Genomic DNA, 23,543 nt, shown 5'->3' with positions numbered 1-23,543 from the left:
ATTTGTCCCCAAGACTTTTATATTTGCACCTCTAATCTGCATAGAAACTAACTGCTTCCTTAGACAGATGTAGCTCAGTTCAACATAAAGATAACTTTGGATGAACTGATCCCTCTTCTCACCTGTGTAAGTGAAAGGAGAAATAATGCATAAAGATTTCAGTGATTGTAGAAGACACAGCTGAGCAAAACACTGAACCACCAAGCAGAGCAACCGTGCATCTGACAGCAGAAAGAGGCGAAAAATAAGGTCTCTCCATGTCAGTGAGTGACACATAGCATTATATTTGCCCCCTGCCTGCTCACAATTAGGAAGCTGAGATGTATGCATGCCCCCGTCATCAATGCCAGCAATCTGTCTTAAATCTGGCTGGACCATCCCTAGCAACATGCTTTGTGCAGACACAATCATGGAAGCTTGTCCTGCTGCACCTGACATTTTGTTAGGATAAACAGAATACTCAGCAGCCTTTATTTTATGTCACCTTGTCTTTAATTCCCAAACCTAACACCATCCTGCCGGTTGCTCCTCCTCCGCAACTGCTTTGCTCCATGGGGTAGCCAGGTGCAGTGTTACGGACAACTCAGAAATAGCTGCAGTGCACAACGGTTTCTGCTTCTAACTACCCAGGTCAGAGGTGGAAAAGTAAGCTTGGTCCTTTTTTGTGTTTTTCAAAACGAATTTGTGAATTCAAAATTGCCATTTTAAAAGCCACATCTATGTAGCAAGCCAGTCTTACTCGTAAGAACTGAATATTTGTCAAGCCTTTAATTGGCTGTCGAACAAGTGGATGAGAGTACTGTAATTTTTACATATTTTGTTTGTGGTATTTGGTACAATAATAGGAGCTGGGTGGAAGCATACTCACTGGTGCAAGAAATTTCCTTCCAGTGGCTGCAGACGCCTTGTCAGCTTTAGCCAGCAATGATCCACCCCCAAGTTGAATGTAAATCACATTAATAGCATGTACTTGCTGCTGCTGCTCAGACCACAGCTGCTGCTGGTGGAGAAAGTGCAGAGAATGTTTGCAGAGGTCCTGCCTAGGAAGAGCGCTGAGAAAGCACAGTTAGGCTGAAGATACAGCTTGGCTATTAGCCTTTTATACCATACCACTCTCACATTATTGAGCGTTGCTTGTATCAGAGGGAACAAACATAGCATCTTTAATTAAACAAGCATTGGGCTGTTCCAGCTTTGCAGTGCTACGTTCAACTTTTTAACAATTTCTGTGGGGTCTCTTTCTTGTCGTCACCAGGAAGCAGAAGGCTTCATGCAAACGTGATTTTTGCTTTTGCTTCTTGGCCATATTCCACTGTACTAGAAAGAGACTGGCACCAGCTGAAGGGCACTGAAGGAATCCTAAGGGAAAAGGAGGTTGTGATTGGGGAATGCAGAGACGGAAAAGTGAGTGAGTTAGGGCCAAAGAGCATGTGGCTCTTTCTGAACAAGCTGGTGGCTTTTGTAACCAGGTTGCCAGGAGAAGTTTTTTTGCTCTAGAAATTAAAAAATGTTTGCCTGCTTCTAACAAAGGATAACAGCTTTGTCAACTCTATTTAAAAGAAGAAAAAAAAAAAAAAAGGAAGGCAAGGACTGGGGATGGTATGGTAGATTCAATCTGCATCCCAGGATGGATCACTCGCTAATCTCACTGACATCAGTATCTGCTTGGTAGGTGGTGAATTTTCTCTTTGTCAAGAAAAAATAAAGTGATTTGTAGAGATGAAGTGGTGGAAATATTTTGGGCTTCTTCCAGAACAGCTTTGATTTGGTGCAGTGCCAAGGAAGAATCTGACATGGGGGCAGGGAGCAGACATCTTCCTTTTAAATTGAATAAGGCAAAGAAGAGGACTAGGGGAGAAAGGATACTTTCCACCTTAACTCCACCAGCTAACTATAAAAAGGGGAATTTGAGAACGTGACTAGAGCATAGTACTGAGTTCTAATGCCACATTAGCAACTTAACACCATCTGGTTTTATGTAGTATCTTGACCTTTATTTCCAATTAAAATCCATGGAACAGTAATATTAATTACCTGTTTCAGCTCACTGATTGATTTATTAGTGTTCATAAACCATTTCCAATGTTAAAGTATTGCCATCAGATTTTAATCTAGTCCATTAAAATAAAGAGCTAAATTTATTTTCAGATCTTAAGTATACCCTAGGGTCCTTCTGCCAACTGCTGTGGTTTTTACAGGCATTGCTTTTTTGTGGTTGTTTTTTTTCTATTTTTTTTTCTTTTTAAATCCCCACGAAGATCTATGACATGAACAAAGCATGCTGAAAACATGGATGCTTTCTTTAATGTTTCAGCTATGGTATCTCGGGTATCTTTAACAATAGTAAGGATTTGCCTTTACATTGATTGCAGTGCTTCACAGGAGGATGGAGAATGCAATTTGATAAAACCGTCAGCAGGCAAACAGTTCTTTTCATGCCAGAAACAGTAACCATAGTTCTTTTGTACTGCAATGAAAAGTTTGTTGGCTATTTAATTCTGAGCAAACTGATGTCCCCCTCAAGCTGTAAGTGCAGAAGGGAGTGGACACAGGTGTGCTGGAGCAGAACAAGCTGGCATGTCTAGTTTTATATCTTTTCAACTTGTAAATTCCTAATGCAGATGTACGACAAAGCACAGCAGAGGTTATCCTTCCAGCTTACAGTGGAAGCTGCACCACGAGTACCACTGAATCCCAAGCCAGGCAGCTGGGTTGGATGGACAGCGTTTTTGAAGCAGCATGTTTGGGCTACATGTTACTTGTCTGTTGGTTTTGAAGGCAGGGAGGTTCACATTTTGATAATTTCTCATAGGTGGAAAAACTTTTTTTAACGGCTTAACCAGAAAAATTCCAGTATTGTTACTTTTGCGACAGAATCCAGATGGGTGGCAGTTGCCTGTACTGCAGATTTGTCCTTGCCCCAGAGCGCAATGTGTTTCTGCAGGGCAGCTTTATGCAAGCAGTGGCACATAGGTGTCTACAGTCGCAGAAAAATGGTTTCTGGCAATATGGTTAGGACTTGAGTTGTTCTAGCCCAAACAGTAGGTTAATTCTAACCCTTTTCTTACTGGAAATACCTCTGTAACTTGTCAGTTATTTGTGAAACATCCTTCTGCCGTTCAGGAAACCACCAGAGAATGACTAGAAAAAACAGATAGGTTATTTTCACCATCCAGAAAAAAAAAAAAAAGGCTGTAAATTTTATAACCTGAATATGTAGTCCGTGCAGAATTTTTGCAGGTGCTGAGGATCAGTGTTTGAGACCCATCTGCTTGCAATTTGGACTGTTTGGTGCTCTTCTGCATGCAGTGGAAACCCCTTTCTGGTCTAGCATCTTCCCAGCGCCTCCCCCCAGAATCTACATCCCTTGTCCCAAACAGACCATACGTCACATGTGCAAGTGGTTGCTTTCTAAAACCTCCCAGTTGTTGACCCTTGCTGATTTATATTGCAGAGTCCAGTGAGCAATAAAGCACAATCTGTTTGACATCTTAGTTTATGTTACGCTCTGCTCAAGCTGATCAGCATGAGTCTTAGCATTCCTCTTCAAGCATGATGCATGTACTTTGAGGAATGCTCTTTTGTGTCTTTTGGCAATTACATGACTGAAGGAATTGCTACACAGGCAGTCTGGGGCATTTAGGCTTGTTTGAAATTAAAATGCCGATGTTTCTTGGTTTTCTTGGTTTTATTTTGTTCACACTACACAACCAGCTGCCAGGACTCATGTGCATTGGGAAGTCTCCCTGGTTATTCTGGTATAATTTCCCTGGGGCAGTTGCATAGGTGTGACTCGTAGTAGATATACCAGAGTAAGGCAGGAAGGCTTTACTTTTTCCCAGTTTGGGTTATATGGCTTATGAGTGATAGAAATTAAACTTGAACAATGTGGTTTTAGGTCCCTGCGGTGAATTACACTGATCTATATGGATCCTTGTTCCTGTTCACTATCTGTGCTTCTCTCAGTGGTATAATGCAAGAGAACCTCTATAATTAGTGGGAACTACTGTGCAAGACTGTGCTGCACCAGCAGAGCATCTGGGGAGGCAGAGAACTGCTTTTAGCTGGAATTACAGTTTCCCCCATCTGCAAAATGGAGGGCTTCCTGATGTACCTGTTTTACTGGGATTTGCACTTGCAACTTAACGCCTTCTATTCCATTTCTTTCTCCTTTTTTTTTTTTCCTAGAAATTGTGGATGGCAACGTTAAAATGACTCTTGGAATGATCTGGACCATCATCCTTCGTTTTGCCATTCAGGATATCTCAGTTGAAGGTAAATCTCAGTTCTTTCAAGCCACAGTTGAGCAGCAAACAAACAGGGTGGCCACATGGCTTTGCCACTTAAAAGGCCCAGAATGTGCTTGTAGATGAGTCACTGGAAGATCCCAGGGAGCTACCATTCCCAAGCTGCCCTATGGTCTTATTGACTTTTCTGTCAAGGTTCAGATATGCTGAGAAGACTTTTCACCTCATCTTCTTGTAAGAGAATTTAAGAGCAGCTCAAAAAGATGGCTAAGCAGGAAAGTCAACTTTGATGTTGGAATCTATTGTGTTTCTTGCAGGCTGATTCAAGGACTAGCACTGAAAATGAGTGTTTCTTCTGCAAGTCCTACAAAAATCTCCTCTCTAATCACAAAATGCCATCTCTTTATTACAGAACCTCTTTAAGAAAATAACAATATCAAAATCATTCCAGTACACTCTTCAAAGAAGGAATTTTATGACAAAGGAAGTTAAATAAAGTGCAATTCAGTGCTGCCTCTACTAAAGAGGAGTTGGTCATGTTTTTCTAGCATGTGCTCCAGAGACTCTTGCTTTCTGCGAAAGTGGGTTAATTGGTGTGCATTCTATCTTTCTTTAGAGACATCTGCTAAAGAAGGACTTTTGTTATGGTGTCAGAGGAAGACAGCCCCCTACAAAAATGTTAACATCCAAAACTTCCATATCAGGTGAGTCACAGGCAAGAACTTAGCTTTACAATCCGTGTTATTTTCAGATGTCTTTATGCTATATTTAAAAATTTTCCTGACACATCTACATTTCCATAGGAAACTATGTTACATGGTAGCATAGTCCAGAGAGATACGTAGGAAATTAAAGGCAGAGGTTATAAGAGGATACAAGTACCAACATCCCAGTTCTTCGTTCTGGTTACAAGTGCTGCTTTTGAGAAGTTGGAGAACTTTTCATGGAGCATGAGGTCCTCTGAGAGAAGCGTATATGACAAAGGATAAGCAAGACACCTTCCACTCTGTGAAAACTCAGAATACCTTAGAAGAAATGAAGTAAGGGCTTTTTAAACCCTTATTTCACCAGAAACTTTGTTGTACAGCAGAGTTAGGATGGGATGAAAGGTTTTGTTGCTCTGCTTTTAATATTTGTAAACTGACAGGCATTCTACTGAAGATTCTGTGTAATAGTGCTTTTGCAGCACATCTCAGAGAACTGTATGAACCTTATAAGTGTAAAGCTTTTTTTTTTTTTTGAGGGCTGAAGTTCTGTCCATGTTAACCAGTACTGTAGAGGACCTAGCTATGGGCTTTGCTTAAGACTGAGTGCAGAAGTGCCTTTGAGAACACCAACTGCATCAGTGCTTCACATCCCAGATTAGTTGATGAAGTCTTTAGATTTGATAAATTGTAGGAAACGATTATGCTAATTGGAATGAAGAATTATGGTTCCACTTCTGCTCATACGTCCAGAGCAGTCTGGGAAGTGAAGCATTGGCTTATTTAATGCTGGTTGTAGCCACCAACATTTGTTCCCTTCCTCCTCAATCTGTCTCTTCCCTAAGGCATGCACTTGTATATACACCTTTTTTCAACCCTGAGCTCTGCACCTGTTCTTGCATGCTCTCCAGGACAGGAAAAATTCAGCACAGAAAACTGGTGTAAAGGAGGTGGCAATACAAAGGGCAAGTCCTAATTGCAGTATATTTTTTTTAGGGCTTGAAAGGAATCCTTCCCAGCACTTACAGAGGCGCTGCTGGTTAGAAACTAAATCCTCATTAATCATCCTCCTGTTTTGGTGCCTTCTCTCATGTTCATACTGTGTCTCTCCCTGGCTGAGCACTGTTCATTGTGCTCTCTTTTGTCTCTCTTACAGTTGGAAGGATGGCCTTGGTTTCTGCGCTTTAATTCACAGACACCGTCCAGAACTCATCGACTATGGGAAGCTACGAAAGGTACAACTCAATTTGTTTGTCATACCAAATGCTTGGGTCCATGGAGGTAAAGAGGGAGAAGAATTAACTTGATAAACAGATAACTGGACAACTTCAACACAAGCTGGCAGTTGCAGGGCTAGGGGGAAGGAAGGAGGGGATGAATCAGTACATTCAGGCTTCTTAGTGAAGCGTGAACTTAATGAGCTGCCTGCTTGACTTTCCTTGCTTTCAGACTGCCTTATACGAGCCGCACGTGCCCCAGTCCCAGCTAATGAGCAAAAACTGGCAAATTCACTAACACCAAATGTAAGGCTAATTCTGTACTAATGTCACAGACTAGTGACTCAGATCAGACTTAACATTTCTGGGAAGAGCTGGATGGAAACCGGTTACCTGGTAATCAAGTGTAAAAGCTCAAGTGAGGTGGGTGTTGTGCCCTTACTGGATGCTTGCCACGTGCTTCCAGCTCAGCACTGAGCCATCCGCATACTGGACGTCTCCTAGCATGTAGATGTCAAATACCAGAAAAGCATTTGCCGTAACACTTAAGTTTTATTTTAAAAATTGCCACTGGCAACGTGGTATCTAGCTGCTCCAAAGTTTGCCTCCTGTGTGTCTTGGAAACAAGACTGCTACATGGATGATGAGAGAGAGTGATCAGCGCTTTGTGTTGCCAGCAGTGTTCTGACCCAGCCGGGTGACAGAAGAGCAAGCTGGATTCGCATCCTATTTGCAATCCCACCACCTGCTTAGATCCTGTTTACATATATCTGTGTATACAACCAGAGTGAAGTGTCACCAAGAGCATTATTTGTGTACTGTTACCGGGGCTAATATATTAGAAGTTTGACCATCTGATCTCATGGGCTGGCTGTTAGAAAGATGCTAGCTAGAAAAATAAGCGTAGAATCCCATCACTAATAGATCTGGGCTCTTGAATTACTGTGCAAATGGACAATATGTAAATGAGTTAATCAAATTAGTTGCTTCCTTGAGGCAGTGACTTGTACAATGCCTGATCTGCTTTTCAGTAACCTTTTAGATCTCTGTCTTGCAGAGCAGTCAATTATATTATCTGAGCAGTTTTGGTGTCTGGAGTCAGCATATGATGAATAAACAGTGGGGATAGACTCTACCAGTTTACATAAACAGCAGCAATAAAAAATGGAATTATTGGAGCTAACTACATTTTCAGTGTCTGATCTTGGGAAAATAAAAGCAGCTAAACCCAACAGGGTAAATGCTACAATGCTCTCCATTACCAACAAAGTCCTAAGCCAAGCCCAAACAAAACTAGAGTAAGGGAAAGAAAAGGAAAGTTATTTGGTCACTTTGCCTGCAGGCCTTATAAGGTGAAGGAGAGGGTGATTGTTCTAGCCAAAATCAATATTAATGGAAAGGAATTTGTCCTCCTTGGAGTATGGTTAAAAGCAACCAGTTCCTTTTGTGTTCCCCTTGACATTGATCACATCCTTCATCGGGTTCCCTCTGCCTTCCTGCAGTCTTCTGACCCTTACTGTATCATTTTTATTTTTGTTCTGCCTTGATTGCTTTAAAGGCATGAGATAAATGCATGTTTGATTACTCTACAGAACTCAAGTCTTGAGCAAATAGCTGGGAAGAACTTAGCTCAGAGCCTAGCCTTTAGCTCTGATTGCAGTTGATGTGTGCTGAAGTTGCCTTTTTTACACTAGATCTTTCAAACCCATCTGTATAATGTACAAATATGGCACCTTCCTAAATACAGTATTTGCCTGCACAATTTCTGCACCCTTCTCCTCAAAACCAAGCAAACGAGCAAACCCCAGCACTTTGAATCTGCCCTGGCTCTGCAGGGGATTTACGTTGCAGAGAAAGACATGAGGAGGGCTGCTGAGATCAGCCATTGCAGCAGAGGATTGGTTAAAGGTCCACCTCCAGGTATCTTCCATCCCTAGGGATTGATTAGCTCACACACCTCAGCTGCATGTGCCTTTGGTGATGTTGTGTGTTTGTATACACACACACACACAAATATATGAGAGAGAGAAGTGAACATCAGCAGTCCAAGATGATAAGAGGTCTGCATTATACCTCCTGTTTGAGCAGCATTCTCATGCAGTTTTAGTATTTTCTGCTCCTTCGTAAAGGCTGTGTCTGTGCTACATACCGTGTGTTGGCAGTGTATGGTAGCAAAATGTAGGCAGTGTAGCTGTGTGTCTGCTTCCCAAAAAGTTAGAAAGTTCTTTTATCAGCACGGTTGTTCTTGGTTCCTGGCTCTTTTTTCTTTAGCTATAGTAGTAGAGTGAGCACAATTATTTTCTGCTGACATGCAGTGCCTAGCTGAAGGTGCTTGTATTGACCAGGCCCTGAAATGAAAGGTTCAGGTCAACCCAGTTGGGTGTCAGTAATTCCCTGACACCACAACAACTTATGTGGTTAGATGGCTTTTATTCAGTGCAGGTCTGTCTGCTGTTGTTCTGGTCAATGTAGGTAAGATCTTCAGCTCATGGCCTGCACATGAGGGATAAGCAGAAGATGGGGCTTCCCGTCCTGCTTATACCCCCATCCAGAGCTCAACTGTGAACCACATCTAAGATATTTTCATCCAGTACAGTGGTTGATAGCTCAAACACCCCCTCATGTACTGCAGTCCATATAGAAGTGTCATCTGTGCGCTGCTGTTGGAGGCATTTCTTACAGATATTCCTGAAAACATGAATTGTACTAATTGGATTTTTTTTCCCAGTGTCTCCAACTCTGGCAGATATAGGAAGTGCTTGCTCTCTCTTGATTTTCCTCCATCCCCTTTCCTGATTGCTAGTTAATAGAAGATTTTTTCATGTCACACTGCAATAATTGCCATGGCAACCTTGTGTGCTGCAAGGGCTTGGGACTAGCTGGAGGAGGAGAGATGACTCCCTGTGTGAGTTAGGGTTGTGGTGGAAAAGGAGGAGCTGTGGTCGTCTTTAGACAGCAAAAACAGAGAATGTGCCAGGTAGGCATCTGTTTAGAGCAGGTGTGCTGCCTGCCACTTTTAAAACAACATGATTGTTACGTGGAAAAAAACTATAGCTTTCCTGGTTGTTGGCCCCGCCAGAGCTCACAAGTTACTGCTTTTCTTAGGTGTCTCTATTTCTGTGCTCATGTAAGCAGGCTGGGAACTGAGGCACCTCTGGAGACCCTCGTCTCTGTCAGTGGTGGTCTGGGGTGTGTGTCTGAGCCATGGAGGGAAGGGACAAGTCACTTGGCTTTTGTTTGCTCTGCTGCCTTTGGGTCCCTAAAGCATGACTGCACCTGTGGTGCTGGAGTGCTGCTTTGCGAGGCCTGGAGTCGCCAGGACAGTCTTCACTTACTTTTCCCTCTTCACGAGGAGTCAACTGAAATGAGGAATATGAAGCAATGATTAGCTGGTGTACTAGGGGCTGGAACTGAAAGCAGTGGTGTTTGGAGGAATTTATAGGGTCTTAAGGCCCTGTTGAGGCTGCCGGGGAACCCTCTGCCTTGCAATCAAGAAGCACCACCTTTGTGGTAAGCAGCTACACTGTCCGTGAGGGGTGAAGCTTTTCCCACAGGGAACAAGGCCTTGCTCAGGTTTATCTCTCTGTTCACCTCCAGGCTAGTCTTGGGCTTAGATAGCTTGCTTTCGGTAGCGTTATCTTTAGCTTCATTCCCCAAGAGACGATGTGATCACACATCTTTGTTACATACGAAATAGAAGTCAGCTGGCTTCATCTAGGTAAGCCTTCGGTTTCCCACACGTTAAGACTTCCAGCCCTTCCTTTGGGAGTGCCCAAGACCAGTAAGTTTTCCCATCAGGAAACCTCTCCCAGCTTTCAGCTTACGAATTCCTTTTAACCTTGGGCAGCACTGCTCCTGGCGTTGTTACTCGCAGACTGATAGGAAAGCTATCTGCAGCAAGTTTGCACCTCCCTTTCCTCCAGGAGCGGCTGACCGCTCCTCCGGCAGCTCTGGCAGACAGGGCTGTGCTGGGGAAGGGTCTGGGTTGATAATACTAGGCTCTCTCGGGGCAGAGGGTGTTAGTGATGTCGTGGTATTCATGGTCAGCGTGGGTTGAAATTAAAAGTACATGGTGGTGATGTTTCTACAGAAGGAGAAAACGGCACGTGGGCTAGGTGAAAATTTCACTCAAGTGAAAGAAAGGCTGTTACGCTTCCTTCCTCTAAGGGTAAATGGAGGTGAGGTCCTGTCTACATGTAGCTAGTCTCAGCCCCACAAATAAGGCTTTTGGTTACTCTTTGGGTTTGTAGTGGTTTCTGCACAGCAGGTACCAGAGACAAGCAGGCTGAAGTTGAACTGGTGCCAGTGTCTGTAAGTCCATTGCACAGGGTGGCTGCTTGTGGCTGGAGGATATTTAAAATCCCCTGGACCTCTGCTAAGCTCTGAAGAGGTGGATTTAGATATATCTGTTGAAGTCACCCCTGAAAGTGTACTAAATAGGGATAAAGAACTAATTGGTGCTGAGAAATGGTGGCCTGTTGCCATGTGTGGCAGCCGTTGGTTTCATCACAGTGTGTGTGCCCATGCAACATTTCCTCACTTAATATTGACTTGTCCCAGTCAATAGAACTTATAATGTCTGTCTTGCAAGATGGGACAGGCTATAGGAGGAAACCTTTATTATTCAGACGTGGAACATTTGGATGTTTCACATTTTGCAAAGTTGTGTCTGCCTCACTTGTACCTGGATGCACCTGGATGACTAAATACGGATTACTGGTTGGGTCTGTTTGGATGGCCTCTGTGTATGATTTACTTTGGTAGGTGAAACATTGCTGCCTGCTGGAGACATTCATCCAAAGGAACATGATATTGTTATGGGATGCCAACCCAAAGTATGCATTAATTCTTGGAGAACTGCTGCAGCAAACCTCTTCCATAAAGGCTGTTTCCTAGCTTCATGAACACAGTAATCCAGGGGCTACTTGTGACCAGTGCTGTAAAGAAACCTTTCTGCATGCCTTCACCAGTCTGCCCAAGCCTGCCTGGCTTCATCTTTCATGCTTAGTGGGTTCAAAGGAGGTTGCCTATTGATTAAAGGTCAGGTACAGCTCAGTCTTCCAAGTCATTGCAATAAGTGAAGGCACATGCTCTCAAATAGGAAAGAGATAGAGCATGGATGCTAGTCCAGGAAGAAGGTGAAAAGATAAAACTTCTTTTTCCTAATATTTAAGGCGGGACGTGGTGTGTACGGCACAAATGATAGTGGAGAGACACCCTATCCTTCCTCTCTCCTGAAAGCCTCTTAGCAAACAGTGACTAAACACTAGCATTTTGTGCACAGCCCCTCCTCCAGCAGAAGCCACCTGTCTCAACAGTAGAAATAGTCATCCATGAAATTGATTGATCCTTCAGAATAAATGTCATGGATATGCAGGAAATATAGGAATCAGGCTTGTATGAGGGGCTGATACTGCTTGGTAGGTGTTTTGTTGCTGATCATTACGTTTGAAAGCTGGGAGCAATTTGCAGAGGTCTTTCATTTCCAGTGACATCTGTGTTTCACATTCTCTTGTTTGGTTCTCTAAAATCTAGTTAGCTACCTTTGTGATATGACTCATGTCACACGGAACTTTGTTTAGAATTTGATTACTGTGTATTGATGTCTGTATCTGAAGTGCATCCTGCTACAGCAGAAGGTTTATACCTAGAGGAATAGAAATATACTAAGGAAATGGCAAGTCCTGTGCAGTGCTTAGGAAGAAAACCAATGCTCAGACAAAATGGGTACTTTTATATATATTTATTTTGTAGAGATTTGTTCAAACATTTCTCTTCCTCCCACTCAACTGGTGTTCAACAAACTGTACACTAGCTAAGGACAGCACCCGTTGCAGATGTTGTTACTATTTTAGTATTGCTTAGATGTTCTAACAGATACACTGCTCTGCAGTTCTTTAAAATGGAAGATGCAAACCTAATGTAGGCATGATATGTAAATGTGCGATATGGCCATTTACTATCAATATGATGTGAAGCTAATGTTACTTTAAACTAAATGCAAAACAAAATGTATTACTCCTTTTTGTTGCAAGTGCATAGATTATATGTTATTATCATATCATGAGTCTCCAGGCTCTGCTTTCAAAAGGAGGCTAATTATTTCATCCTGCTACATGAGGAGTCGCACGTAATTTTGTCTGGACAGCTGAGTTACCTGAACCAAATAAAGCACAATAGCTTTGTTTTGAGAGAAATGCTGTGAACCGTGTTACGAGTTGATGCTAATGCTCTGGCTTTCTTTCTTTCCCAGGATGATCCTCTCACTAACCTAAACACAGCCTTTGATGTGGCTGAGAAATACCTGGATATCCCCAAGATGCTGGATGCCGAAGGTAAAGTAGAATGCAGGGGGTGTTAACTTGCTTTATCTCGACATTTCCCACTTCTTCTAGGTGGATTTGTATTGTGCAAGAATTCAGTAACATCTGAGTGCTCCCTCCATCATCACATACTAAGTGTGCAAGAAAAAAGTTACAATGGAATAATTAATCACGTTTTGCTTCCCTCTTCCTCCTGTGCCCCTCAGTTTTCTCAGTCTGATATGGAGATCTTAACCTGGGGTTGACTCACTGGGCAGAGATGAGTAACACCTGGCTATGTCTACAGCTGACCATAGTGTTCCCTTTCAAGACCCAGGCTTAATGCTGAGATAACGTATGGTGTAGGACTGTGCTCCTTTTGCTCCAAATTTTTTTTCTGTGCTCTTTCTGACACTGCTGTCGACCTTCCTTTTGGGGATGCGATACCAGTATTATAAACTGCTTCTTCTTGACTACTTGGAAATCTCGGGCATGAAGATCCCTCAGTGACGGGATCTTGAGACCAAAGCAGAAATTCATGTTTTCCAGAGATGCTTTTGCCACTGACTATGACTGCTTCCCAGAGGCCACTGGGACAGCAAGGATTACTTCTCCAAGCCTTGTCAGAACCAGCTTGGCTATAGACCAGAGACTGTAACTCTGGAGTATAAACAACAGCCTAAAATAGTTCACTGGTTCAGGGGCTGAAGCCAGCTGGTTTCAATGGTGGAAGCTGTATTTCAGGCTTGGTTTTGACAGGAGAAGCAATTAAAGGCATTTTTTTAAATAAAGGAGAGAGAGGAACCAAGGGGGAAAGTTGGAAATAGGACAATTGAACCCAGTTAACCTGTATTGGGGTAACTAGGAAGTTCATGTTCATATTCTTAGGCAGTGTTTCCCATTCCCAGGGATGAGTCTTAGTTTCCCTGCACTCACTATGTTGAGGTCACAAAGAATCATGAGGTTTCTGAAGTAGATGTGAATGCTTCCTGCCATTCTGTAGGAATAAAGCCACCCCCAAAATAAGTGGATCTAGCTTCAGATCTCAGCATAGCTAACAATGATGAAGAGGGTCACTTAAAGAGCTTCTATTGCTTTTTCTTGATCAGTCTCCTCCCTTACAGACTGGGACTAATGTGCATTCCTCTACACCATTAATTCTGATCTCTGGAGGTGTTGAGTTTCTCTTGAAACTAATGAAAGGGTCTTTTGAAATTCAAATCATCATTGTGTTGAAATGGAGGACAGGGGCACAGAAAGGAAGGAAGAAAGGATCTTTTCTGAAGAACTGCATAGAAGAATTGCAGTATGGTACATCTATAAAAGCCATATCAACCTGTTGGTAGTTTGGATTGATTCTACCCATCATTCACATTAATGCTCTCAGGATGGGGAAGCGCTCCGGTGTGAGACATGTTGACATATGGCTGCATTAGCCTGGCCAGACACTGGAAGCAATTTTATCATGAGGGAGGGGAACCAGAAAGGGTAATCTTGGCTTCTGAGAGAGATACATTTTCTAGACAAAGCTGGGAAGCTCTTGAGAGTTGCTATGACAAGTGTATACCGTAGCAGGCCTCCTGGACAGTTGTGGTTCTCCCCTTCCTTTACTTTCCTCCCATCAGTTGGTTATGCTCTTAACGTGAGGTTTTTTTTGACAGACATTGTTGGAACTGCCCGTCCTGACGAGAAAGCCATCATGACCTATGTTTCTAGCTTCTACCACGCCTTCTCAGGAGCCCAGAAGGTATCACAGGATCCCAAGCTCCCTCCACAGAGCACACCTGGTGCCGTTGCTAATGTCCAAACCTTTTTTTCTTTCTCTCTCTCCTCTCTAGCTACGGGCATCTTTATTATGTTTTTGGTAGAGTTGGCTGTTGGTTCAAAGTGGTGCCCCAGACACAGTACATGGGGCAAGGGAGCCAGGAGTCCTACTTCCCTATAGTTAGCATTGCTGTTCCAGTGGCACTTATATATGCCAGTGCCTTGGCATGCTCATAAAGGCCAAGAAAGAGGGGAGCCTTCTCCATTTGCCTTCCAAACTGCTGCCCTGGTGGCTGGGGACCTGCACTCCCTGTGTCTGGGAAATCTGAGCTACAATGCTTGGTTTCACAAAGATGGAGACCACAGATTGCTCTGCTCAGCTGCTCACTGCAGGCTGACCCCACTGGAAACAATGCAAAACAATGCTGATACTTATTCACTTTTTTTGTTTTCTTTAGAAAGATGGGGTAACAGAGCTGACTTAGTGGTTTTATGTTGGGTTCAATGAATACCCAAAGCTTTATCTTTTACCTTATATATGCTGCAGGTTGCCACACCTGTGCTTCAAGGTCCAAACCTGCTGCTTTCTTGAGTCATGCCACAAATTCAGTCCCAGTTCACCTGGGTCTTACAAAGCATGTCTAATGAGTACTTCTGTGGTGATATATGAACAGAGCACTGTATCATGACTGAGATGCCTGGCTTTGTTCATTTGTTTCCTTTTAACCTTTCCTCACCCACCATGCTGAAAATCAGGCAGAGTCCTCGCCGTGTTTGGCTTTGCCATTATCCTGTTGGTAACGGAGTCACTTAAGGGAAACGTTTTGTGGGTGAGACCTTGTAAACATCTCTGGCCAAAACCCAGCAGCATACTGGAGTGCCGTAGGAGCGCGCAGTGCGTGGTGAAGCAGAGCAGGCAGCGTGTAGGAAGCACGCTGCTTCGGAAGGCTCTGACCTCTGCAGCTCCTCAGTGTGCAGCAAGGCCTCGGGCACAGCCCTTAACACCTTCCGACAGCCCGTTTGTACCCTCCAACCACAGCTGGGAAGGTGCAGAGCCCCGATCCTCAGCTCAGGACCCTCCTGGATGCGGGGGGAGGGCGCAGGGGTGCCGCTTCGAGCCACAAGCCAACGCTGCTAGCCACCTTCTGATCCGACCTCCCAGCTCCGCATGGAAATCTGTTTGGCCTGTCCTGCTCTGCATGATGGGAAGTTTTCTCCCCCTCTCTCACGCCACCCATGACTGTTTTGTTTTATTCTATGTGCTGCTTCTTACTTTATCCTTTCAACCTCTTTTCCTTCTCTGCACAGATATTATAGGCACGCTAAGGCCGGATGAGAAGGCCATAATGACCTATGTTTCATGTTACTACCACGCCTTCTCAGGGGCGCAGAAGGTGAGACTTTACCGCTAACAACCCCCTCCCCACTCCCTGCCCTGCCCACTCGTCCTCTCCACCGAGGAAGGCTCCAGCCCCTCCGCCCGGCGCAGTGCCGAGGCTGAGCAGTCTCTGCTGCACCCCATCCAGCTCTAGCCCTGCTGGAGAAGTGATTTAGATGTCCTTCCAAACAGCTGCTCCTTCTCTCCAGTTTTCATGTCCCAGCAGTGGAGAAAGCATTGATTAAGCTGGCGTAGAAAGAGGAATGAGTGTCTGCTCTGACACAGTCAACACCCTGTCAGTGACTTAGCGGGCATCATCCTGGCCAGGCGATGCATCTCCAGAAGTGCCGTAATCTGATCGGTCTGGCCCAGGACTTTGCATCCTGTCTCCCTTGAGCTGCCTGCCTTCTGTTCTCACTCAGCTTCTGCTAGGTCAGTCATCGCTTCCTAGATTGTATCATGTCAGCTGACTACACGGTGGTAGCCTCTTTTGGAGTACTTTTGTGCTCCAGCCATGAAGGTCATCCCTACCAGGCCTTGAGCTTTCCCACACACACTCACTTCTCCATTCCTTGCTTCTCTATAGTCATTCTCCTCCCAAACCACCTGTATGTTTTATTTCTCTTTCCTCTGCTTTGCCCATTTCTGTAGCTTCAGTCCTACTTCCTCTTTACCCCAGAGTCTCTTTGCCTGGCACTGGGACATTTCTCCTCAGAGGAACCAGTCACTCACAGGCACGTTCTTTGGGCGAACTTCCTGCAAAATGGAAATTGCCCTGCAATCCTTTCAACAGAAGCAAAAGTTCCAGCCTTTCCCCCCATACCATAGCCTGTCTGGGCTGCAGCCTTTGCACGAAATCATTGCAGATTTCAGACTATGAGCTTTGGAACAATAAAATCCAAAACTCAGGACTGGATTCTTCTCGTTATATACGGGAATTAAAATCTCCCTGTTTCCGTAACTTGTTTCTCTCACCAGGCCTTTTCTGTTTGAGACCCAGTCCGTGCGTTGCCCAGCTTGAGGGGTAACTTGACTCCAGAAAGGCTCCATCTCTTTTGTGCAAAACGGTGCTGATGGTTGCAGCATTGATATAGATACTGTGCTGATGCTGGTTCTCAGAGGGCAAAAACAGGCAATAGGTTCCAGGGAGCAGCTTTTTGGGTGAAGCTTTTTGTTCCCTGCTGTGTTTCGTATGAATGAGATGGTGCTATCTGCTTTCCAAGGAACTGGAAATACGTTCCACAGCAGTGCAGTAGATTTGCCCGCTTGGCATGATTTATGTAGTCAGGACTTGTCCAGTGGGATCCTGCTTTGTGAATAGTTCAAAACCCCTAACACCAGGCTGCAAGCTCCATCCAGCTGATCCTTGCCTCTGACGACTGTAGTCTCAGAACTCACGCCAGCCCAGCGATAAGGCCTGTTGTTTGCCAGGTGCCCCTTAGGAATTGCTCCTTGCTTAACCCGAAGAAAGGGCAAACCACGAATACAAGGAGGGTAGTAGCCTGCTGCAGAAGTGGCTGTGTCCTTCTCCAATCCCCTCCTCTTCTCTCTGCGCCCGTTCCACCCTTTGGAAACCTGCTCAGCAGGTCTCATGTTCTCATCAGCAATTGGGGTGGATGCTAGGTCTGCTGGGATAACTGAAAACAACCTTCTGCTGCCTCAGGACCTGAACCAAGTAGCTGGGGCAAGAACTAGCGATGGAGCTTCTTTGTTAATAAAGCTTCAAACCGATGTGGTCTAACTGGCTTGTAGGGAAGATAAAAGATTTAATCATTAATTAAATTTTTAGTAGGCCTGATGGGCCAGCACCTCAGCGGAGAGCTGGCAGGAGGGGCCCAGTTCCTTTTTGGAGCTGCCCCAGCCATACATTAGGCAGCTGCTGAGTGACACAGATTCAAATCCCAGGGCAAGTGCAGAGTGATTGCTGAGTGCAAGCCCCAGCCCAAAGTGTCTTGTAACATGTTGCTGCCTTGTGCATGGTTAGGTGACTTACTGTGATATCACTCCATTTTTCATTCAGATTTTTCATTACTGCCACCAGTCCTGAAGGGGAAGTCCCATGAGCCGCTTTCTGCTTCTTTCACTCTCTTATACTGAGCCTTTGAAGGTACAGGGTCCCCAGCCTGACGTGTGTGTAGATGGCTGCTTTTTCTTTATGCCATTTTGTTATATATATATATATAAGTATATATATGTAGGTATACTTGCTTTGGTTGGTTTGCTTGTTTTCTAACTGCTTCTGACTTTCACACTAAATGCATGATTGTTTACTACTGGTTGGCTTAATATTTTGTAAACCTTATTTCTGGGGTGAAAATTTCTAACTAACGTTTTGCTATTTTATTAAAAGATTGTGTTTGGCATACAGTATTCTGAGGTGGTCCTCTGAGGCCAGAGGGCAGCAACAGGCAGGCACCCTCCCTACGTAGCACACTGGGGGAATGCCTTCCTTTGTCATCGCCCTCGCCGAAGAGACCTGGGACCAAGAGCTAGAGACACAACTCCACTTCCATCCTAAGCAGTCCAAGTCAGGGTTGAGAATTAGAGAAAAGACAGTAGGCAGAGAAATTACTGCTACTTCTGCTATTCTTTGGCTAATCAGGTTTCCATTTCGAGCCCACCAAACAGGACATAGATATCTAACAGCACTGCAGTATCAAGCAGAATACCCTAGTCTCACCCTCCCTCCATGATCTTTGATGAGAGTAAGTAGTATAACGTCTTAGTGCCATGCTGTACCAAAGCTGATCAGCTCACACAAATCCTCAGAGAATCCAGCTATGTAGATTTCAGACCCCAGGATGGTGCATCTGGCTTATCAGGGCTGCTCCATGCCTTGTGGGCATCCTGCCTTGTTTGGACCCAACCTGAGCATCCCAAGTGCATCATTGCCTTAAGCAGTATGGGGAAGACAAAATGGCTTTTTCCGCTCCATTAATGAAGATGTAGGGGGAACTGCCTTGGTCTCGTGTAAACACTTTAGTGTGCAACTCTTCTTTTACCTGAAAGCGTTTCACTGAGGTGGTCATCTCCGCAGAACTGCTCACAAGTAGCAGTGCGGGGTGTATTTGTGGAGGTCACCTGAAAATGCTGGGAGCCTTTTGTCCTACCACGCTCAGAGGAAGTCAGTGTAACACGTTGCTCATGACGTGAGTGGTCACAGTTGCCACAGAGCCTTTCCTGCTGCTGCTTACTTACACAGAGCAGGCACTTGCATAGAGCACCCTTACACGGAGCAGTCTGGAGTAGGAAAGAACCACGGAGCAGCAAGTACTGGTACAGGGGAGGAAGAAGATTGGCCTCTGCATGTCAACCGTTAAGATAACACAAATAATGCCGTAATTGCTGACATTCAGAGGGCTTTTGTGTTTGGACAGATGTTCAACACATATATACACATGCAGACCTGGGCAGCTGGAGGAAATCTATCGTCAGATAGATGTAAATATGCCTGTGCAAAATGGGGTCCTTCCTGCACAGCTGGCTGCTGCTGCAGCGAGCTCCAGGGGTAAAAAAGCAAAGGAGAGTTAAGAGTGTGCAGGGAGCTCCTCTTCTGGGAAGACTGATACAAACATTTGGCACCGCCAGTTCCTGCAGCCACTGGGCACATCGTGGTAGGGCTCTGGCACTGGCTTTTTAACAGACCATTCAGTCTCGTGCCTATAAAGTTTTCTCTGGATATCAAAAAGCACTCCATTAAAGTAAAAACTTCTGTTAAAAACAGATCAAAGTACAAGTTTTCTTAAATGCAATCATCATTTACATTTTTTACTTTTTTTTTTTAAATGAAATGACTTTTTCCTGTATGGTTCCCTCTGATGTGTTTCTAATTAGTTAATGTCTGTGCATCTGCTAGCTGGCCCACTTTGATGAAGGGACAGATCACTGAATATACATTTTTAGAGGTTCTTACAAATAACTAAGATCATCATATCCCCCGAGACCTTCGCAATCCATATGTCACTGTACAGCCTGTGACTTTATTGCTGTTCTTGCTGCCTCACGTCAGCTGCAAAATTTAGAGGATTTTTCTCAAATGGCCTTGAATAAACAGATAATGAAAGGCCTTTTAAAAATAGAAAGAGGTTGAAACTTGCCAGCTATAAGCTTGGCAAAACTTCTTTTGTCATCAGTCCCACACAGAGTCTTAAGGCAGGGCACAGTGCTGATGACTGCTCTGTTGTAGCGCTGGCGTGTGCCCTCCTCTTCATCTCCACTTGGCCTCTGCAAGTGAGGAAGTGAGTGAGGAGAAGTCCTCCACAGGGGTCGTACGGGGAGCTCCAGCACCCACCCCGGGCACCAGAGTGATAACTGTGCTGTGGTAAGAGGATGCTGAGCAATCTCTAGGCACCTATCACAGGGCCACGTCCTCCAAGGCTTTATGGCCTTGCACCTACCGCCGTAATAATAAAGGGAGCTGTGCAGATCCATGGATACATGCTGTACAAGGACCAGCCTGCTGTATGTTTGCTGTGCCAAACACTTTCATGGCACTTCAGGGCAGACTGTTTGCTCTTGAGCTCATAGCTGGGATTTTTCTGAGCATTGTTCTGTTCCAACTTCATGTTTTAACATGTCCAGCTCCCTGCAGAGAGCCAGGTTTTGGTCCCATAATGGGGAAAAAAAAAAAGGAAACTAAATAGTAGTAACAACAGGCTCTTTTTTGTGAGATTTGCTTTGGGAGAGTAAGCAGAATTATTATCCAGAAAGGGGGAAAAATCCTCTTCTCAACTGGATCATGCAAACCTGAATACATGGTAGGTGTCATGCAGCAAGATGCTGGGAGATGTGGCCCTGTGATGGATGCCAGAAATACAGGGAGTGCTGGAAGACATCTGCTGGGCTGAAATTAAGCTCAAGGGTGTCTACTACTTTATCTTCAAAACAAAACTAGAAAATTTCCAAAGTGCAACATATGCATTCACCTGATCTAGTGAAAGGTGTCCGTGCCCATGGCAGTGGGGTTGGACTAGATAAGCTTTAAAGGTGCCTTCCAACCCAAGCCATTCTGTGATTCTGTGCAGATTAACTGTGTTTAGGTAGTGTGTTCCTTAGGTAAAAGCATGTAGAGAGGCTCATCAGTTTGACACCACTCAGTTCCTGGTGTTGGAGCTCTGAATGGTGGTGAGGAGAGTGGAGTTGGTGACAGAAGCTCCCTGCCTTTGTAAAGTGGCATCAGGGGTCCTTCTGTAGGAAGCAAACAACAGGGCCCTCTTGTAGGAGCAGCTTCAGAAATGGCAGAGAAATGTGTTCATCTCACGACACACAGGGCTGGGGTCAGCTGAACTCAGAATCCCTGAAAGAACATAGTCACCTGAGAAGGGAAAAAAAAATGTTACAGAAGGTCAGATGGAAAGCAAAGAGGTCAGGACAGATATTTTTGAAGCACAGTCAGACTGTAAGAGCCAAGGTTAGGAGACTTTACCCACAGGTATGTAGCAGGAAGCTAAGCTGCAAGCTTTGGCTTATATTTTTTTCACACTTTTCCCCCTCTCCTGTTTTTCTTCTCTTTGGCAGGCGGAGACAGCAGCAAATCGTATCTGCAAGGTGCTGGCAGTCAACCAAGAGAATGAACAGCTCATGGAAGACTACGAAAAACTGGCCAGTGATGTAGGTGTCCATGGTGCTGTTGGTTTCTGGGTGGTGTTGTGTAGAAAGGAATTGCATTTATCCCTGATAGTTAATCCTAGGGAGTGCTATTGGCCTGTGTTTTCCTAGAAATTTATTTTCTTTTCCCTTCTAGATTGAGGAAAATGAAAGGTTGAATTACATCTTAAAGAAGAGAAAAATCTGCTTTAAAAAGGAATTTTCCCCATGGAGCAGTTTTGAGTTTCTCAGTTTATCAGGAGCAGCCACAGAAATACTAAAAAATTAAAGTAAAACTCAAACTGTCTTGACTTGCTCAGGACTGTACAACATCATAATATCTTTCATACATATTGCATGCCAATATACTGCAGAAGTCAGGAATTGGATCAGAGAGAATGGAAGTTAGAGATAACTGAGGAAAGAAATATGCCTTTGCTGATAGTTGGGAAGAATCTGTGTACAACACAAGCTGGAGGCTGCGTTGGTTAACTGAGAAGCCTGACAGATGTGAAACTCCAGAAGTGACCAAATGTGGACTGGAGTATGTTTATGAAAGATAAGTAGGGAAGGGAAGATGGAGAACAAAAGGTCAAACATCGCCAATGAGCCTCGTTTCAGCCTGTTTAAAAAGCATATGACACTACTTCACTCACGCTACAGACTGCCCATTGCATTAGCACCTTGCCAGCTCCCTGACATTGGCTTGTGAAAGAGGGCAATTCAAAGAGCAATGCTGACTTCTAAGAAGCTAGAGAGAAAAAAACATGGCTTTTCTCCTGGAACTGGAGGCAACAGCTTGTTTTCTCCTGTCAGATTCTTCTGGAGCTAATATGGCTTACAGCATCCATTAGTTGTGCAGCAGTCCAGCAAAATTCTAGGATTCATTTAGTGCAGTCTGAGGATGTAGTTTGGTCCTGATTATGTGAAATCTATGACTTAAGCATGTTGTGCTAGCAGTGCTGCAACAAGCAGTACTACTCAGTGTGGTAGGGACTGGGCTGCTCATAAGAAAAAAAATCATACTCCCAAAAAGCTAGCAAGGTTTTCCTTACTAGCCCTGCTGATGGCAGAACCTTTCTGACAGCAAGCATAAAAGTAAGTGGCCCCTAATGAGATCAGACCAACAGCTGTAGTTTTAACACAATTTCAATTCAAGGCTTCTTGTTGTTCTTTTCAGCTGCTGGAGTGGATCCGTCGCACCATCCCCTGGCTGGAGAACCGGGCACCAGAGAACACCATGCAAGCCATGCAGCAGAAACTGGAGGACTTCCGGGACTACCGCCGCTTGCACAAGCCCCCCAAAGTCCAAGAGAAGTGCCAACTTGAGATCAATTTCAACACCTTGCAGACCAAGCTACGGCTCAGCAACAGGCCAGCCTTCATGCCTTCAGAAGGGAAGATGGTCTCGGTGAGTGGGGGCAATTGAGCATATATATTCTCCAGCTGTGTCCAAAAAAATGGAACTGGGCCGAGCAATGCCAGCCTCTGGAGTGAGCTGTTCTGTGGCAGAAACCCTACAGAATGTAGTTCAGTGAGTCCATAATAAGAGAGGAACAAGGAATCACTGCTCCTCTGTACCTAAACCAGACTCTGAGGCTTTTCACAAGTTGCATGTCTTTATGAGGAGATGTCTGGGTGCCTCTCATTCTTTCTAATTCAGAAATAATTGGATTTTGTTATATTTTCATGTGAGGGAGTGTATAGAGAGGGTTTCGTGTGCAGACTGATATATCTTGACACTGCTAGGCCTGCTTATCTTAAGTCTGGCACTTTGTCTTCCTGACCTGTCTGCACAACCTTCTGAGATTAAAAGCACACACACCCACTCTCTCCAACCAATTTGAGCCATGTAGCCCTCTGGGATTAATGCTGAAGCACATCTTCTCCCCCATCTTCTAACCTCCCTTTTCTTCCCGTGCTCCTGTCTCTAGGATATAAACAATGCCTGGGGTGGCCTAGAGCAGGCTGAGAAGGGCTACGAGGAGTGGTTGTTGAATGAGATCCGGAGGCTAGAGAGGCTGGATCACCTGGCAGAGAAGTTCCGGCAGAAGGCATCTATTCACGAGTCCTGGACAGATGGTAAATGCCAACCTATGTGCTTCCTATTGCTGTCAGTTATGTAGAGGGGAAAAGATGGGTCTTATATGGGTTCTCTATGAGATTTTCTTCTCCAGAGTGCTAGGCTCATTTCTTACTTTATTAGAAAAAAAAATCACAAAAATCACCTCTGTTCTGCACTGGCATTCCCTAACCATGCCAAAGGGAGATTTTTGGACTGAATAGAGCTACAGAGCAGAGAAAAGGTTACTGTAAAGTAAATACCACAGTTGGCATTTACAGGA

General features: G+C 44.5%; 1 protein-coding gene across 7 annotated transcripts in view; it reads left to right on the top strand.

The window, feature by feature from the left end:
• The window catches only part of ACTN1 (actinin alpha 1), an 87,132-nt gene that overhangs the window by 47,584 nt on the left and 16,005 nt on the right, over positions 1 to 23,543 (top strand). For 4 of the 7 annotated variants that reach the window (XM_083836793.1, XM_083836792.1, XM_083836795.1 and 1 more), the window contains exons 4-11: positions 4,189 to 4,275; positions 4,864 to 4,951; positions 6,108 to 6,186; positions 12,422 to 12,503; positions 14,132 to 14,217; positions 21,130 to 21,222; positions 22,379 to 22,609; positions 23,133 to 23,280. In XM_083836793.1, the coding sequence (XP_083692919.1) occupies positions 4,189 to 4,275; positions 4,864 to 4,951; positions 6,108 to 6,186; positions 12,422 to 12,503; positions 14,132 to 14,217; positions 21,130 to 21,222; positions 22,379 to 22,609; positions 23,133 to 23,280 (894 nt within the window). Of the gene's footprint in view, positions 1 to 4,188; positions 4,276 to 4,863; positions 4,952 to 6,107; positions 6,187 to 12,421; positions 12,504 to 14,131; positions 14,218 to 15,542; positions 15,629 to 21,129; positions 21,223 to 22,378; positions 22,610 to 23,132; positions 23,281 to 23,543 lie in introns of all 7 variants that reach the window. The other 3 variants (XM_083836798.1, XM_083836797.1, XM_083836796.1) reach the window with 1 other exon arrangement.

Source organism: Anser anser, assembly GCF_964211835.1.
Source record: "Anser anser genome assembly, chromosome: 5".
NCBI classification, from domain to species: domain Eukaryota; kingdom Metazoa; phylum Chordata; class Aves; order Anseriformes; family Anatidae; genus Anser; species Anser anser.
Note: the sequence above shows the minus strand (reverse complement) of the source record. Positions and strands in the feature narration are given on the sequence as shown.